The 16,509-nt window shown below is 38.9% G+C and overlaps 10 protein-coding genes across 10 annotated transcripts; 3 read left to right on the forward strand and 7 right to left on the reverse strand.

Annotated features, from left to right (window-relative positions):
* Nucleotides 1-647: 647 nt before the first annotated feature.
* Nucleotides 648-1,553, forward strand: JH06_1565 (MPAK protein kinase; the record flags this gene model as incomplete). The annotated part of the gene is made up of 4 exons (XM_014672642.1): nucleotides 648-980; nucleotides 1,012-1,170; nucleotides 1,200-1,412; nucleotides 1,443-1,553. The coding sequence occupies 4 exons, from the start codon at nucleotides 648-650 to the stop codon at nucleotides 1,551-1,553; spliced, it is 816 nt and encodes a 271-aa protein (XP_014528128.1).
* Nucleotides 1,554-2,432: 879 nt separating this feature from the next.
* JH06_1566 (hypothetical protein) lies at nucleotides 2,433-3,014 on the forward strand (the record flags this gene model as incomplete). The annotated part of the gene is made up of 4 exons (XM_014672643.1): nucleotides 2,433-2,521; nucleotides 2,552-2,618; nucleotides 2,650-2,730; nucleotides 2,760-3,014. 4 exons carry the CDS (start codon nucleotides 2,433-2,435, stop codon nucleotides 3,012-3,014), a joined length of 492 nt encoding a protein of 163 aa, XP_014528129.1.
* A 3,837-nt stretch (nucleotides 3,015-6,851) lies between these two features.
* On the forward strand, nucleotides 6,852-7,295 carry JH06_1567 (thioredoxin; the record flags this gene model as incomplete). The annotated part of the gene is made up of 5 exons (XM_014672644.1): nucleotides 6,852-6,882; nucleotides 6,912-6,967; nucleotides 6,997-7,079; nucleotides 7,109-7,187; nucleotides 7,218-7,295. 5 exons carry the CDS (start codon nucleotides 6,852-6,854, stop codon nucleotides 7,293-7,295), a joined length of 327 nt encoding a protein of 108 aa, XP_014528130.1.
* A 64-nt stretch (nucleotides 7,296-7,359) lies between these two features.
* JH06_1568 (eukaryotic translation initiation factor 3 subunit) lies at nucleotides 7,360-8,790 on the reverse strand (the record flags this gene model as incomplete). The annotated part of the gene is made up of 9 exons (XM_014672645.1): nucleotides 7,360-7,501; nucleotides 7,532-7,736; nucleotides 7,767-7,949; nucleotides 7,980-8,065; nucleotides 8,097-8,220; nucleotides 8,250-8,338; nucleotides 8,368-8,503; nucleotides 8,550-8,676; nucleotides 8,710-8,790. The coding sequence occupies 9 exons, from the start codon at nucleotides 8,788-8,790 to the stop codon at nucleotides 7,360-7,362; spliced, it is 1,173 nt and encodes a 390-aa protein (XP_014528131.1).
* A 376-nt stretch (nucleotides 8,791-9,166) lies between these two features.
* On the reverse strand, nucleotides 9,167-10,657 carry JH06_1569 (hypothetical protein; the record flags this gene model as incomplete). Its single annotated transcript, XM_014672646.1, has 5 exons — nucleotides 9,167-9,213; nucleotides 9,248-10,172; nucleotides 10,202-10,277; nucleotides 10,308-10,381; nucleotides 10,406-10,657. 5 exons carry the CDS (start codon nucleotides 10,655-10,657, stop codon nucleotides 9,167-9,169), a joined length of 1,374 nt encoding a protein of 457 aa, XP_014528132.1.
* Nucleotides 10,658-12,511: 1,854 nt separating this feature from the next.
* On the reverse strand, nucleotides 12,512-13,163 carry JH06_1570 (acetyltransferase; the record flags this gene model as incomplete). Its single annotated transcript, XM_014672647.1, has 5 exons — nucleotides 12,512-12,651; nucleotides 12,682-12,821; nucleotides 12,850-12,913; nucleotides 12,943-13,108; nucleotides 13,140-13,163. The coding sequence occupies 5 exons, from the start codon at nucleotides 13,161-13,163 to the stop codon at nucleotides 12,512-12,514; spliced, it is 534 nt and encodes a 177-aa protein (XP_014528133.1).
* Nucleotides 13,164-13,214: 51 nt separating this feature from the next.
* On the reverse strand, nucleotides 13,215-13,895 carry JH06_1571 (cold-shock protein; the record flags this gene model as incomplete). Its single annotated transcript, XM_014672648.1, has 4 exons — nucleotides 13,215-13,468; nucleotides 13,521-13,661; nucleotides 13,693-13,813; nucleotides 13,845-13,895. 4 exons carry the CDS (start codon nucleotides 13,893-13,895, stop codon nucleotides 13,215-13,217), a joined length of 567 nt encoding a protein of 188 aa, XP_014528134.1.
* A 125-nt stretch (nucleotides 13,896-14,020) lies between these two features.
* On the reverse strand, nucleotides 14,021-14,432 carry JH06_1572 (hypothetical protein; the record flags this gene model as incomplete). Its single annotated transcript, XM_014672649.1, has 3 exons — nucleotides 14,021-14,101; nucleotides 14,152-14,223; nucleotides 14,253-14,432. 3 exons carry the CDS (start codon nucleotides 14,430-14,432, stop codon nucleotides 14,021-14,023), a joined length of 333 nt encoding a protein of 110 aa, XP_014528135.1.
* Nucleotides 14,433-14,434: 2 nt separating this feature from the next.
* JH06_1573 (ubiquitin ligase E3) lies at nucleotides 14,435-14,936 on the reverse strand (the record flags this gene model as incomplete). The annotated part of the gene is made up of 3 exons (XM_014672650.1): nucleotides 14,435-14,672; nucleotides 14,702-14,808; nucleotides 14,886-14,936. 3 exons carry the CDS (start codon nucleotides 14,934-14,936, stop codon nucleotides 14,435-14,437), a joined length of 396 nt encoding a protein of 131 aa, XP_014528136.1.
* A 20-nt stretch (nucleotides 14,937-14,956) lies between these two features.
* Nucleotides 14,957-16,369, reverse strand: JH06_1574 (pre-mRNA splicing factor; the record flags this gene model as incomplete). The annotated part of the gene is made up of 1 exon (XM_014672651.1): nucleotides 14,957-16,369. One exon carries the CDS (start codon nucleotides 16,367-16,369, stop codon nucleotides 14,957-14,959), a length of 1,413 nt encoding a protein of 470 aa, XP_014528137.1.
* Between the last annotated feature and the right edge of the window lie 140 nt (nucleotides 16,370-16,509).

A 16,509-nucleotide genomic window follows, 5' to 3' on the forward strand; every position in this document is an offset into this window, starting at 1 on the left:
TCCAGTACTTTGAAATCTTCAAGAAGGAGAGAGAAGAGTTGGGATTCCTGGGATTCTAAGGGGTTGTTGATACTATACAATGGATTGTTTGTTGAAAAAACAATGATTACTAGTCGTTCCACAAATTTTTCGCTTCTGCGAGATGCGTAACATTTTCTTCTGTTTAAAAGTGGTGTTAATGGAATAATTCACTAAGAATTGAAAGAGAAAAGAAAGTCATTTGATGAAAGGAGAAACGTGGTTCCTTGATCACGGTTCTTGAATATGAATGGCGGCATTTGAAGATGACGAAATGTTATTTCCAAACACTAGGAATTGGCAAGTGGTATGGAGGTAAATACTCTCTTTTTCGAAATTCACGTGCAGAGCGCTAGTTATGAAGACCTGCGTAATCCAGCCATACCTCATGAGATCAATACGCGATATTTGATAAAGAAGGAGTTAGGAAAAGGTGCCTACGGAACAGTGTATTTGGCAGTTGACAGAACTTCGGGAGAACAGTTGCTATGAATCGGAGAGATGATAAGTAGAGTCGCAATTAAGCGTATCGAAGATGTTTTTAGGACGAGAACAGACGCGAAAAGGACTTTACGGGAAATTACAATCTTACGTCAATGTGATCATCCGAATATTTGCAAATTGCGGTAATGGTTGGATTTGAAATTCACTGTAGGGACGTTTTAGTGCCACCTGATGAATATACGTTCAAGAATCTGTGGACTATTCAAGAATATGGAGGATGGGACTTGTCCCGTATTGTAAAGAATGCACAGAAGATTTCTGGCTGGGGGTTGAAACATGTGAAGTATGTTACGTATCAGCTTCTTTGCGGTCTTCTGTATATGCAGAGTGCTAATATCGTCCACAGAGATCTGAAACCATCTAATATTCTAATAAACAGTAAATGTGAGCTGAAGATCATTGATTTCGGTCTGGCTCGTCAAATGAACTACCAATATCAAGAAGTTAAGGAGACAAAAGTAGTTGTGGTATGATTGAAGTGATGAGTAGAGTGATGTTGCCCGAGCTGGAGTATGGGGTGATAAGACCTCAGTTGAGCGTCAGCTGACGCAACATGTTGTGACTCGTTGGTATCGTGCTCCTGAGCTGATTCTCCTCCAACAGTACTACAATGCTGAGATTGACGTCTGGTCAGTGGGTTGTATTCTTGTAGGAACAGATATGACGTATGAATATAGGCTGAACTTTTACAAACCTTGGAGCCGAATCGACGAGTTCAACCACTGTTTCCAGGTTTCCCTTTATCTTCGAAACGCAACGAAAAGGATCAGAACGAGCGTTTTGGAGAGGAGTTCCGAGCAGAGACACACCAGCTGATCAAAATCTTCGAGGTTATTGGAACTCCAAGTCGAGATGATCTGATGCAATTAGATGAAGGACCATTGAAGGATGTAAGAGTGGAGTAGGAGAATGATGAATAGTACTTACTCTCTCTCGATTATATGCCTCCTATGGACTTCTCTGAGATGTTTCCTCATGCTGAACGATCAGCTCTCGATTTGCTGACAAGAATGCTAGCATTCAGTGGGTGAGGAGAACCATCTGATATGTAGACCCAGCCAAACGAATCACAGTTCGGGAAGCTCTGGAAAGTGAGTTTGTGGCTCAATTCGTCGGCCTGAGCAGGAAGTAGGAATGAGGGAAGAGAGTGATGGCAGCGATTAACCACCAAAACCATGGTGTTTCCTTTTGAGTATGGGATTCAAGGAGGACCCGAGAACGAACGACAAATCTTGCGCAGACTTATCTACAATGAAGCATTGCTGTTTAGGTAGGATGTGAAAGATGACATGGAGTGTAGTCAAGAATCCCATCCTCTTGATGGCACATCAATGATGAGAAGAAGACATCGTAGTTTAACGATGGGATCCGTGCCAGAACGGTTGAATGATCCTTTTTCAAGTTCATTTCGTGAAAGGAATGGTAATGTAGGCACTAGTAGGTAATCTGTAGTTAATGCCTTCTATTCGGATGAAGACAAAAAGAATTGTGTTATCTTGTAATTTTATATTGGTATTGCTAGGATGAAACACTTTGTTTGTAAATACAAAATAGCTCCTTTTTCTGTAATTGATATTTTGGTACTCACAAGTCTAACTCGTTTAGAACTGAATAAAACAGCTAAATAGGCATAATAATACGTATATATAAGGTTCAGGCCTATTATCAATGAAATATCCCTAGTAAAGGTTTTCATTCATTTCTACGACTCTTTGGAATCATTGATATCACCTTTCGTAATGTCATCAGAAAGTCAATTGAGAGTATCTCATGGATACCCCAAAGAGCTTCGCGTCAATTTCCTCCGATTACAAGTAAGTCTTGTCAATGAATTATCACATCACTATTTGTATTTTTTCATTGTGTTCAATTGATTAACATCATATTTTGATTGTTTACGTCTGGTGTAGATGTCTAGCCTCATGGCCTATGCCAAATCGTTTAATATTCCAGTAGCAGATAATATAACGCATGAAGAATTAGCTGTGATGGTAGCAAAGTGATTCAAGAGTGTCAGAGTAATCTGTAGTCATTTCGTAACTGCTTCTGTCACTGAACAGACAGTAAGGCAGCACTTTTATGAGAAAACTGAAATGGTTGGAACACAATGAATACCTCAGAGTATAGATGCGACAAAAGGAGGAATTAGCATCTCACCAAGTAGCAGAAAAGGTATTACCCAAGCGTCATTCAAAAAAACCGAAAAAGGTAGGTTAGGGAAACTAATGCTTTTGTAGTATCAAGATTCGGTCACTTATACATATCATACAAGGTCCAAAGATCAAGATCATGACGATGACGAGTATGTGGAACCAATTACGGAGGAAAAGATTCAGTATTGTTTTTGTGGTGGAGAGGCAACCGATGAAATGATTCAGTGCGATAATCCTAATTGCAAGCACAAGTGGTTTCATTACTCCTGTGTGGGGGTTGATGATCCTCAGAATCTCCCAGAAACATGGTACTGTCCTGAGTGCCGACAGAGTGCCTAATTTCTCTTCTTTGTGTGATTATTCTTTTTCATTTGCTGTAGTAACAACTTTTTGTTTTTAAACTTCTCAAAGCAGGTTTTCGAACCAACTACATAAGTTAGATAATATAGTTTTGTTCGATTCGGCTTTCTTTTGTTGTATCCTCCAAACTAGTTTTATCACCTAGAAGATCGTTCAATAGTCAGAAATGGCATTAATAAGCTGATACATCCATAAAATCATGGACTAAAAACAATGAGGTCCTTCTGTTTTACTTCTTAGCCAGTTCAGAATTTCATAGCTTTTCTCGTACATCAATCAGTCTATATGTGGATCTCCATGATAGATGCAGTTCCGTTTAGTACAGATATCTAAAGGATAATTACATGATTGATCCCCGCGGTAAAATTAAGTTTCCATGGTTGGTTTCATGAATCATTTGTATTGTTGTTGGATTCATATATTTTATGATTCTTATGGTTATTGTCTATTATACATGTGTACAGTTTCAGTAGTACTATCATTGCAATTAGTGTTTATCAGAATCTTTGAGAAGATATCGTAGTGTCAAATGCTTATAAGAATATAAGATTATCAGATATGATAGTATTACTAATAATCACATGTTTGTTTCATCTACTGTTGTTTTGTATCTCTATAGACTGCAATAAAATATATTAAGAGGCTCATTAAATGCGGACTACTGACATATATGTTCAGGTTGTCACGAGAAATGAAAACACTGACTGTATGACATAGTTAATGGATATTTTCTCCTAATTCGTCTGGTACCAGTTTAAAATGGATTCATGAAAAATGAATAAATGATTGGTAGTTGTTACTGGCCAGTGTAATTATTATTACTTTCATTTCCTCCAGTGTCGTTAAGAGTGATTCATAAAAGAAATTTAAAGATTTCGTGAGTCTCCTCTTAGTCTCTCTAGTGGGTCAATCAAATGAAGAGAGGCGTAGAGAAACACCGGAAGACGGAAAGGCTCTAAATAAAGCATAAAGAGTCTCTTTTATGTTGGATAAATGACCTAATAGGTACCAGGACATCACTACTGTTACTTGTCACAACCACGCTTACAATGTATTGAAAACAGTATCTAACACATATCAAGAGCTCCTAACAAGCTGAATGATGATAGGCAAGCAAACTCAACGAATTAATTGTCGCTGTATAAGAGTCATTACCGACAACCGCCTTTGATGAAGAGTATTATCCTGTGAGTCAGTCTATAGAACCAAAAATAGTACCAATCAATGGGAAGACTGGTTGTAGAAATCATATACTCAATTTGATCTCAGAAATGATTGCAACGAACTGAAATAATCAGTATGGTCAATACAGAGCGTATTTAAAGAGAAAGCAACCGAGAGATAAATCCAATATGCAGTTCTGCGTCAAAAATAACCACTTATTGGGCAGTTAAGATATTTTCCAGTCCTTCGATTCCAGCTGGTTGTTATCTCCATCAGTGAGTACGAGACAACACAATCCCCATATGTCAAGAGGATGGTAGTGAACAGGACTTATTCCATTATCCTCAATTATGATAGTATGTTAAAACCTATGAGAAGCTGATAGGGTGTTCTAGCTTTCGTGCTATTGAAGAAGGCTGAAATACACTAAACTTTCAACTCACATGTATATCAAGGCTACCTTAAAGATAGCACATTAATGTACATAACCACAAGTGCCGAGAGAAAAGTAGTAAACAATTATCTGGGCCGTTCTTTCCAATCATATTTATGGGGATTCCCGCGGACTTGGTCTTTCTAACCGATATTTTAACCTGTTATGACTGGAGTACATCTGCTATCAGTTGTTTTCTTTGTCTGTATAATCCCTTCAACTATTTGGAGAGACATGAACTACAATGATAGGATATATGTTACAAGTCTAGTTAATAATATAAAATCTGTACCATTAATTTACCGTACTCCTTAAAGAGTGATTTATGACTGTAGAACCCTCTATACATGAGTCTTTTGTTAGTGATCATAACCATACCGTTTCTTCTACTAGTTGGAATGTAACGATGTAGAATAAGTTGATATTAGTGAACTGTAGGGAAAGACAGACAAATCTAAAGAATGTTACTAAAAGTGTAAGTGCCGTGTTTATAACTGTTGCCCCTTCTATCTTAGTATTACCAGCTGTAAATGCAACTACCAGTCCTGGTACAGTTGCTCCAGCTCAGGCAACTGTTCTTCCATCAACACCAGAAGTTCCTATGGTGAATAGAACCCCAGTAGTTCGAACTACTCCTAGTGTTACTCTTCCACCTATTCCTGGTATTACAGCTAAGCCTGTTGCGACACCTAAGCCTGGTGTTACAGCTAAGTCTAATGTTACAGCTAAGCCTATTGTAACACCTATGCCTATTGTAACACCTATGCCTGTGGTTACAGCTAAACCTATTGTAACACCTAACCCTGTGGCTCCATCCAAGCCCTCGACTCCAAAACCCAAAGCTACACAGTTTTCTGCCACCTCCAAGTCGGATACTGCATCTGCTCCCTACCGGCTAGTGTCCATTTCCGAGATTCCGTATAAGTCCCATACGAAGAATATCATCACCTATATTGGAAATCACCCAGTATTTTTCCAACACAACTCGATGGACTCCATCATCCAAAGGAATGGTAAAGGCGAACTCACCATAAACATTGATGCATCGTTTACACAGTCTCGATACTTCGTAGTCCCAAATATTAAGGGTCTTTGTAATCGATTGCAGATTTTCGCTGGGCTTTATATCATTTCTTCATATTTTCGGATTCCAATCATTTTATCGAAGAGTATGGGATGGAAACAAGTCTGGAACATGAAAGAAATGTTTCGAGGACAGTTGATTGAAGTACCAGATCGAGGTAGGATATTTGCAATTCCGTAAATACTAGAGATTTGTGAATGTGCATATCAAGGCATGATTTTTCATCTTCATAGTCAAGTCAAGGATAAGATAGCTTTACAATACTTCAAGAAGGCCATTCAAATGAATTCAACAGACATATTATTTCCAAAAAAGTATTGTTTGACTATAGGCAACATCAATCTTGTCCACTGGTGTATCCTCAACCCTCAAATTCGTCAATTTATGATCAAGAATGGTTTCTTTGTTGCTGCGAGTCATTCTAAAGTTCCTCAACAACATTTACTTATGTTAGGACGTGTGCTGAAATATGTGTTGAGACCACAACCTATCGTTCTTGCGGAGATGAATCGAATTGTACCCCATTTCAATTCCACTTCGTATGTTGGAGTTCATCTGCGATGTGGTGGCAGACTCAGCGATATGCATGACCCTTCGACGTATCTTACAATGGAACAGTTGCATCGTGTTTTCAACCATCTTCGGAACATTCCTGATTCTTTACCAATTTTCCTCTCAACCGATTCTAAGATTGCCAAAGAGTCTATGCGTAAAAGTCTTTCAACCAAGACTATTTACACAGATACTAAACCCGTTGTGATTGCGGATTCTCAGTTGATGACACCAGAAAAGGCCTTGAGTTATCTCTTATCGGCTGTATCTGAACTCATGCTCTTGGGTCATAGTTCTGAATGTTATGGTACCTCTGGAAGTACATTTACTCATGTGGGTTGTGCTTTGGCTCAGAAGATCCCATATATCATAGGAAAGAAATCAACAAATGTAGCTAGACTTGGTTCAAATTATAGTTATCTTTAATGTGTTTGTTGACACATTTTCGCCTAAATGTTTGTTCGCTGTCTTGGACGTGTAGGAAATGAAATAGATAATTCAGAATAGATTCCAAAGTGTGTTACAGCTGCTTTAAAACCAGTACCTAGTAAAGACCAATGAATGATAATAATCAACAGTGCAGATGTGTCTAAAACGTTTATTCTCAGCTGAAGGTTCCAATGAACAATTTATGTGACTATAGAGAGTGACAATGTTATCGATATCACCACAATGGATATGTTTGACGAGTATAAGAAGGTTAAAATGTTCAAGAGGATATAATATAGGCGGCAATACCATCTATTTCATTTTTCACATCCAAGAAGTCTGATTCTTGTCGTAAAATCAGTCCTCTGTTTTCTCACTTCAGGTGTATCTTAATACCGGTTTTCATCGTAGTACAATGGTTCCAACCGTAACGTTTCTGAAGGTTGACATCGCAGACAACGAGGCACTAAGCAAAGTAGAAAAGGTGGAAGTAAATAAAAAGGCTGGATATCAGAATTAGGAAGTGCCTACATTCATTCTCTACAAGAATGGACAGCTATTGAGTCGTGTAAAAGATTATTCAGGTTTGAAGGTCTAGTTCTCGGGTGCCAGTGGTTTGGACTTGATGAGTTTAATTGAAGTAGCAAATGATCACTTTCATTTTAGTTAAAACAAACAACCCAATCCCTTGTTTTCATGAATGTGTCACAGCTGTCCAAAACAAATTGAACATTCTTTTTCCATTGCTGGATCTTGCAACGCATATTCTCCCATTCTCCATCCACTACAATACACTGAGTGCGTCTCAAAGTCACTAATCCATCTCATACCTACGTAACAGCAAACTCTTCTTTAATTTGATCCATTCGTCCTTCTATAAGACCTGTCTGTATGGCATTCACAATGTATTGTTCAGCTTCTTCTTTCGGAACACACAACTCCTTTGCAATTTCCATATAGGTCATCTGAGAACGGCTGCCACATAGTCTGGCGAGACATAATAAACGAGCACGTTGCATCAAAGTCGCTTGATCCAATTCTACATATCATACTTGCAATGAATAGCAACGATGTTGCAAGAGAAGGTCCTGGTGATTATTTAGGAAGTCAGGCAGACGCTGGAAATCTCCAGAGTTCACAATCAGCAGTAAATCAAACAAATCCTTTTCACATTTCTCCAGTCCTTGTAACAAGGGATACTCGCTCGTACGATTCGTTTCATCCTGAGTAGGAGACTGTAACCCTTCCACGGCTAGAACTCAACATAACAAACTATTTCTACCACACATCACAGCATAATTCTTGTATTCAGGCTCATCTGGTGTATACGTACTGAGCAACTTCACCAAACATTGATGTGCCTCAGTACTATTAATGAACCCCAATCTCACTCCACTACCTGCGCTGCATACCCAGAAGAGTAGTACGTAAAACCACTAAGACATCACGATACTCGCCAATCACTGGCTCCCATTCCTTGTTGTCCTGACTCATAAGATACTTATAGTAAAATTCCAAAGATTCTATAATGAGATTCAACAAGAAAACACACTTGACTCGTGAGCAAAGTTGATGATCTTGTGAAGAAGGGCTGCACGACATTCTTTAAAGGAAGGCATACAATTCAGAATAAGAGAGAGACTAGAATCGTTAAAGAAATAAAAAAATACATTCGAGCTTTCAGATTGGTGGTCATGGAGGAAGATAAGACCATATCACAAATGGACACACAAACCTTCTTGCACTCTTCATTCATACCAATCGTCTTGACAGTTTCCATGAGAATAAAGTACATACTCTCAACATCTATAGAAATGGTTAGAACTGCTTTCATTCGGCATCAAATTCATACCTCTTTCTGGGAGGGTATCCCACTTTTCGTTTATTATTGTACAGCACAAAAGCACAAATTCGCCATACTTCTTCGCATTATATAAATCGGTAAGCTTATTATTGAGCTCATTTCCCTTTTCCTCTTCCTAAATAGGTCATAGGTACACTACAGCGCATACATGAAATCCGCATAAGAATGACACAACATGGTCTCTGAGATCATCATTTGGTTTAGGACTGTAGAATAAAGTGGACGACATTAGGAAACAGATCGATTATGCTGTCACTATAGTAGGCGAAAGAACGGGGATAGATCTTTCTTTGGCAACAAACATCCATCATTACTTTCTAGTTCGTAATAGATTACTAACTTGTTCGAGCTCGCTAATAAGCGAAAGAAGCTCAGGATTCAAGTGACTCTAGACTCAATCTCAATCAAATGACTTACACAGTACGATAATGTACTTGAAACTCTGTTAAGTTTTGCTGTGCAAAACTGTATTTCCGCCTCCGTAAAGAAGACACCTGGATTTGATATGAACGAATTGGGTGATGGAGGAACGACTTGACTAGGTAGAACTGGAAGAACTCCTGGAGAAGAATATCCTTGTCCAGAACTAGATAGTCTATATCGATCTATCGAATCGACATTACCACGACTGCTGACAGACGACGTACCTCGCCTATAATTCTGTATATAGTCTGAACTGACGTTACATTGATGGTACAAATCGATAGGAACTTCTGGTACAGGAGGAGTCGATTCGCAAGAACCAGGAATGCGAACAGATGAATCTGATTGATAACCAGGGATCGGAGAAGGTATAATTCCACTGTGGCTAGAGGTGGATGAAGAAGGATATGAATGATCCATAACAGAAAGAGGGTTCACCACGGGAACTGAAGGAAAATCAGGTTTCTTCTTAAGGTTTTTATCCAGATCCTGGATTTTGGGACACTTTGGAATAGACTTGCGATTAGAGCCTTGAGAAGGGAGTGAGAAACTGCTGTGCGTACTGGAAGGAAGGGATTCGACAGGGTCAGTTGGAGGACTTACTTCCATTGGGACCACGTCATTGGGATCGACAGGAGTATCCGATGTCTCTATGAAAGGAAGATTGATGGGGATATCTGTAGGAAGAGCGTCCACCGTTCTATTATCATCTCCAGGTAATCGAGCCAGGTTTAGATCATCACCACTTGGCAATCGATCCAAGTTCAAATCATCACCACCTGGTAATCTGTCCATGTTTAGCTCATCACCACTTGGTAACCGATCCAGGTTTAAATCGTCACCACTTGGTAATCGATCTATGTTTAGATCATCACCACTTGGTAATCGATTCAAACTCAGATCATCACCACCTGGTAATCGATCTATGTTTAGATCATCACCACTTGGCAATCGATCCAAATTCAAATCATCACCACCTGGCAATCTGTCCATGTTTAGATCATCACCACTCGGTAATCGATCCATGTTTAGATCACCACCATCTGGCAATCGATCCAGATTCAAGCCATTACTTCCAGAAACTTGCTCTTGAGAACGCTCCCATTCTTCAAATGAAGTACGGTAAAAGGTCCCTGATCGTTGAAGCTCACTCAAAATTGATTCCATCCACTTTAGCTGAGATGATTCCTAAACTGAATAACTACCTCCAAAATTACTTGAGAAGAAAGATTATCACTATCTCTGCGAAATACAAGATAAATATAACACCGTTGTAGAGCTTGTTGCAATACCCTAACCAGAATCCCTCGATCCCTCTCCTACTTCTCATCACTATTATCCTTGAAATATTGCTGACATAGATTATAGCAAAAGTCGAACAGTCGATGCCAACCAAACTACAATTCACAACTCACATCTACGACAACATCTAGATTATTCTTATCACATTTATAGTTCCATTCATGAGCTACACTGTCATAATAGGAACGGCATTGACGTATATAATCGCCAAATTTAGCGGGATCCGTTTGGCTATATGGTTCCAAGACACGGATACCATAAGAGAGCATTTCCATACCTAGATCGCGAAGTGTAGGATCTTTAGCAGTTTGTACAATAATATCAAAACCCTCCTTGACTACCTTTTCGGGTGGAACAAAAAGATCAGACATATCAAACTGAAACTGACTAAATGCTTTTTGACGAATTATTACTACCAAGTTTTAAGAAGAAAAAAAGGAATCGATTACTCGAATTTTCAAGTGATTATAATCGCAACAATTGATCATCATATTATCGAAATGAAATAAAAATGTTTCTTTCAATTGTTGAGTTTACAAGATGTGGATCCTGATATGAAGAACACTGGTCTTTCATTGATATGACAGACACTCACTTTTCCCAAAATTATAATCCTTCCTACTGTCGATACCATTAGCATCACCACAAATAAAGAAATAACACAGATTCTGCAAACAAAGCCCATTTTGCATATTCGAAATTGTCATTCAATTTTGATACCTAGTTATTTTCTCATTCACACACATTTCTGAAGTGAATTATTTTCATCTGTATATCAACGTCCAAGAGTAAAGAGAGTATTCGTGTGTGTTTTATGAGTTCTGAACGAGAGAACCTCAGTCAAATAACAGTTGGAGAGCCAACATTAGCATCGGTCTCGCCCAATAATAGTTTGTTTAGAAGCCAAGGAGATGATGTGTAGGAGGAACTCCAACAACCATTTCAATACCTTGCAATAATCAGGTAGTTGACGATTCTCTTTTTAATGGTAGGTATACGCTAATGGCATAAGAGATGGAAGCCGTCGAGTAAAGACAGTACTTTGCTGTATCTTCAATTGAAGAATAGAAGAAACCCCGATTTCACTGGGACGGAGAACTTCATTTGCATTTCCTACAGCAAATCTACAAATTTGGATTAGATAGTATGGACGAGAAAACACTGTTATAATCAGATATTTCTACACAGACTGTCTTCAATACGATGCGGCAATATAGCAATGACATTACATATGACTTCATTGACAGTCAGTTAAAGGTGGGCAACGTGTAGTGATTCTTATATAGTCATATCGGGAACATTTGGAAGAATCGCTTCAAGAGTTCGCACAATATTATAATCAATCGTTTCAATATCAGGAAAACTATTCTGATGTAATACTTCAAGGTAATACTCATTCGTAGACAGATGCTGTTAGTGGCAAGTTTTCTGTATATCCGTTTGCTCCACAGTCTGCATCTGCTATAAATGTATGCGCTGAGAGAATATAATGATCATAGGATGAAATCCCACCAGTTCCTTCTGTTCAATCCAATGTCCCTGAGTCTACATATTCTCAGAGCACCGTTTCGATGTCTCAACATCAAGAAGCATCTTCGTCACAAGAAATGTCACAATTTCGGCAAGATTCCAAGCCCCTAGTTCCTATTCTACCATCCATTCCGATTCAGCAACAACAGTATCCAGATGAGTCTCACAATCGAATTGCAATGCCAAATTGGTCTCATTTCATGAACCGCGAAAGTGCGATGGATTCTCAATTCCAACTTCATCAAGATATGATGAGTCAGAACAACTACATCTTGAAACGGATGGAAAATCTTGATGAGTCTATCCATGGACGAACATTTGGAGATGCGATGCGATCAACAGGTCCTGATCTTATTGGAATAACAAGCTCGGAGGATGATGCTGGATCGATGGGAACTCGGCATTCTCGTCGAAAACATACTGCAAAGGAGCAGTTCCCTTTAGATCTGATAAATACTGTGTTATCACCTCAGAATGTAAGTAATGATTCAAAAAATGATAGATAGGACCGGTTTGTTGAACAGGTAAACCGGGTACTCAATGAGAATCCGTTTCGTTGGAGTGATGTAATTGGTTGATCTGTAGATGCTCCTGATAATTCTATACAGTATTCTGGATTGGATGTGTTTAACGAAGAATCGTTTAATTTCCCTCCTTACGGAGATGTATTTGATTTCTTAAGTTGAACAAGAAGATTATAACACTGTTTTCTCAAACACGTCCAAGTCATAATCCTTGAAATGATCTTTTCGCAGAAGAGTAAAACCCAGTTTTGTATAGAATGACTCTGCAACAGGAAGAAGCGATAGCGTTGAAAGGCAAATACGAAGAGGGCCTATACATCATAAAGATAACATAGACAGACGATCCGGACATAACTCACACCCTTTAGCAAGAATGGTCTTCCAAAGGATTGTTGATATCCCCCTTCGACGATGACTCTCATGGACTACAAGCTTTTGGACCTCAAATCCTTGAGAAGATACGACACGTAAGCCTCCCATTCTACATCACAATGAAAACTCATCAGTACCCGACAACATTACCTAGAGGATCCAGAACAATCCATATAAAATTGATATCTGGCTTCTTAATCTCTAGAATGATGACAATCCTTCAAGCATACTATGTAGATCTGCTGTAAATGTTGATTTTAAAGAATTCTTAATATATTTACGAATACGTGGATGATCTTTACTGAGATCATGATATGTGGACTCATAGAGACTTACAGCACCTTCATAATACTCTGGAGAGTATGAAACAATACGATAATCGGAAAGCAGTGATATCTACAATAATGACTTTTATTCATCAGATAACTGTTAAATGTTCGTTCTTGCTCATGAACAGTCGTTTTGTCTCAATATCGATAAGAACAGCAACAAACAATGACAGTCAACTATGTTTCTTAGAATTATCGTACATATCAGTCTGTGATAAACCAGATAAAAGATCATTTGCCATATCCAGATACTCCAAATGGTTCTTCTGCTCCTCAGGGACGACGATTTTCGATTCCTGATACCGCTTTGAATTGTCAGAAGAATTTTCAGCAATCCTGCGATAGAAATTGGTAAGAAATGAAGACCATTCCTCAACCGGAATAGAATCCTTTTTCTGAACTAGCATATCAATTTCCTCAGGAGCATCTTGCCATTTTTCGATTACCATCTACATGATCAGCCTTTTCGCCTCCAAAACCGACTTGTTTCCGTTTAGGAATCACCTTCTTTAGTCTTTTGGCAACAGGACCGTTAGAATCAAACACACAGTCAAACTCCACTCTGTTAGTCGGTAGCAGCAACCGAACATCATCTTCAATATCTGTATAATGAATGAACACTAAAACAATCAAAAGAAGACTAGAACATACCATCCTTCCAACTTCCGTAGTGGTTAATGATATCATTCTGCAACTCGAATTCGGGATGGATAAAGCCAAATCCTTTCTTATTGTTAAAAGACTTGACATTTCCGGAATAGTACCTCCCTTGCTACAAGTAATATGTTCCCTACGCACTCTACAGTACTATACCAGATGTGAAGTGTCCTCTTTCCTAAAAGGACACGAAACATTCCAAACAAACAATGACGAAGCAAACACAATATCCTTCAAACATTAGTTTTCCACTGGAATAGACCCATATAATGACTTAACCCGTTGGACTAACTGTCTTGAAGGAGATTCATACTGTTTCTCTCTATCGTAGTTTAAAGCGCTTGGAAATCGACGACGTGGGCTTGTAGTCGACAAGCGAAATGGGGATGGATGTAAGAACGTCCTATTCGTCTTACAACCAAAAGAGGAATAATGACGATCAACACAACGTACAAGAGCGTGGTAATAGAGATCGGCATCATGAGCAATTACATAAGTATTCATATTAGCTGCACGTATGATCACCTACATCACAATCATAATCTCCAACCTACTTCAGTCGAGGAGGATATAGAAAGCTCCATACAATAATACCAGAGTGGACCATAATTGGGTTCCACAAACGATGCACGATGCGAATAGGATGTCAACTGAAGATTACTACATAATAAATGAGCAAGAATCAGTGGATTCCCGCAATCATGAAACTGCAGAAACACATCTGAAGTAATCATCATCAAACGAATGCCCTGGGATCATGACTCATATCAATCATTACTTCAATTATGATATCTCCGTATTGAGGAGTGAAGAAGGCAGAATAGTTCAATGCCTTCAAAGCATTGGATGGTGAAAAGTGAGATGATGTTGGATCAAGAAAGATTCGAACACCTTCACACCACACCTCACCAGACTTAGCCACATGATGCAAAGCGATACGAAAACAGCGGAGAGCCTCTTCAGCTCCAAAAAGTCTACAATAATAAGAAGAATATGTTTATACTGATGCGACAAATGAATGAATGATGACCACAAGCGACCAGCACCGACATAATGACGAATGGACCGGCGACAGAGGCGATATGCTTCCATCATACGATTGCAGCGTACCTATAAATTATCATGACTCTTATTCATTACTAATTGATTGATGTATTCAAGAGATAATTTCCACTCCTCAGGAAAACGAAGAATTCCCGTGGATAATAATTATGCACTTGTGTCAGCATGTCCAGCATAGAACTCAATCTTCGAGTATTCAAGCAATAAGTAATGTTGATATCTGATAGGACAATTCCGAATCCCTCGTTGCATGATCTATTGTCATCAATGAAAATAAATGCGATACAAGACGTGCAGCTTGATAGTAGGAGGCCACAGCAGCATCTCGACCCAATGTCATATAAACCTTCCACTGAAGGGATGGCGGACAGATACGCAATGTCATCGCTACATCCTGAAATAATTGAGATGTAAGATAATGAAGTCGTGACTCATATTCAGATGGTTCGATCTTAGAATGAACAATGAATGAAATCACTACAAGAAGAAAGGCGCAATAACGGAAATAGTTCAGAAGTCGAGTATCATGACAGATACGAGAATAATACACCTTCCAGAGAATATCCATTGGTAAGACCTGAGAGGCAAGACGAGTTATCTCATCATACAATGAATTGATAGAGGAACATTCTGGAAGAGGAATAGGACAACACAGGATAGAAAAAGACTCAATGAGGTCCAGAGAAAGAGTCCACAAAGGACCATGCTTAGGAGAATGATATAAGATATCCAGAATAAGTTGATTCGTTTCTTCATAAGGACACATTACTTGACAATACTTGAGGATTCGGAGAAAGAGCCAACCACTGTATGTGGCTGGATTAGATCCAACTTCACAGAAAAGAGACCACGAAGCACGCTCCTCACCCAGTTTAGCTAGGACTTGAGCCGCATCGACAGTTACCTTAACTGCACGTTGGGAGTTAATTTGACGAAGACGCTGAATCAGATCACATATTCCTTTAGTGTCTGTAAGCTTCTCAAGAATTCGAAGTTTCTTTGTAAGAAGAAGAAGGTTATCTGGAATTGCATTAATAGCCGTGTTTATGACACACAATGCATTATCATAACATCCAGCTTCCATTTCCATGCGAGCAAATTCAAGCCAAGTCTGTGTTTGCTGAGGATACTTCAATAGAAAAAGAATGAAGAGTAGACGCGACTTATTCACCGTACACTGTTTCTTAAAGCTAATACACTGACGTGTCACACGATCCGCTGCATCTCGAACGGAAATATCACGAATCAGACTCTCCATAAGCAACTGAGATTCTTTGGATAACGAGCTTGATAGTAATCTCCCATAGAGAGGATTCAACACCAGAGATCGATAACACAGATTGCGGATCCCATTTCGATTCTCCTGACCGCGAGTGGATATGGAAGGAGAACAAGTGGAGAATGAACGCTCTTTCAAACAAGGAAGTGAGTTTCCGGGCCATGGAGACGAATGATAATCTGATACTAGTGGTGTAGATCGCGTGTACCGAACTGGATATCCTCTAGAAAAAGAGATTTCAGGAGCCTGTCTTGGATACAAAGATTCATTGTAAACTATGCTATTTCTTGTAAGATCGTGGAAGCTTGCATCTCCAGATAATTGAGACATACCGTTTTGGCTAAAATAAGCGGAAGAGTCATACAGAGGTGGATAAGAAAACCTATACAATGAGAATAGATGTCGATTCACACTGATCCCGATATCGACTGTGAGGTGATTTTGAAACTAAATAAGGAGAATGGTTACTA

The sequence above is a fragment of the Blastocystis sp. subtype 4 genome, assembly GCF_000743755.1.
Source record: "Blastocystis sp. subtype 4 strain WR1 chromosome Unknown seqid_0081, whole genome shotgun sequence".
In the NCBI taxonomy this organism is placed as follows: Eukaryota; class Bigyra; order Opalinata; family Blastocystidae; genus Blastocystis; species Blastocystis sp. subtype 4.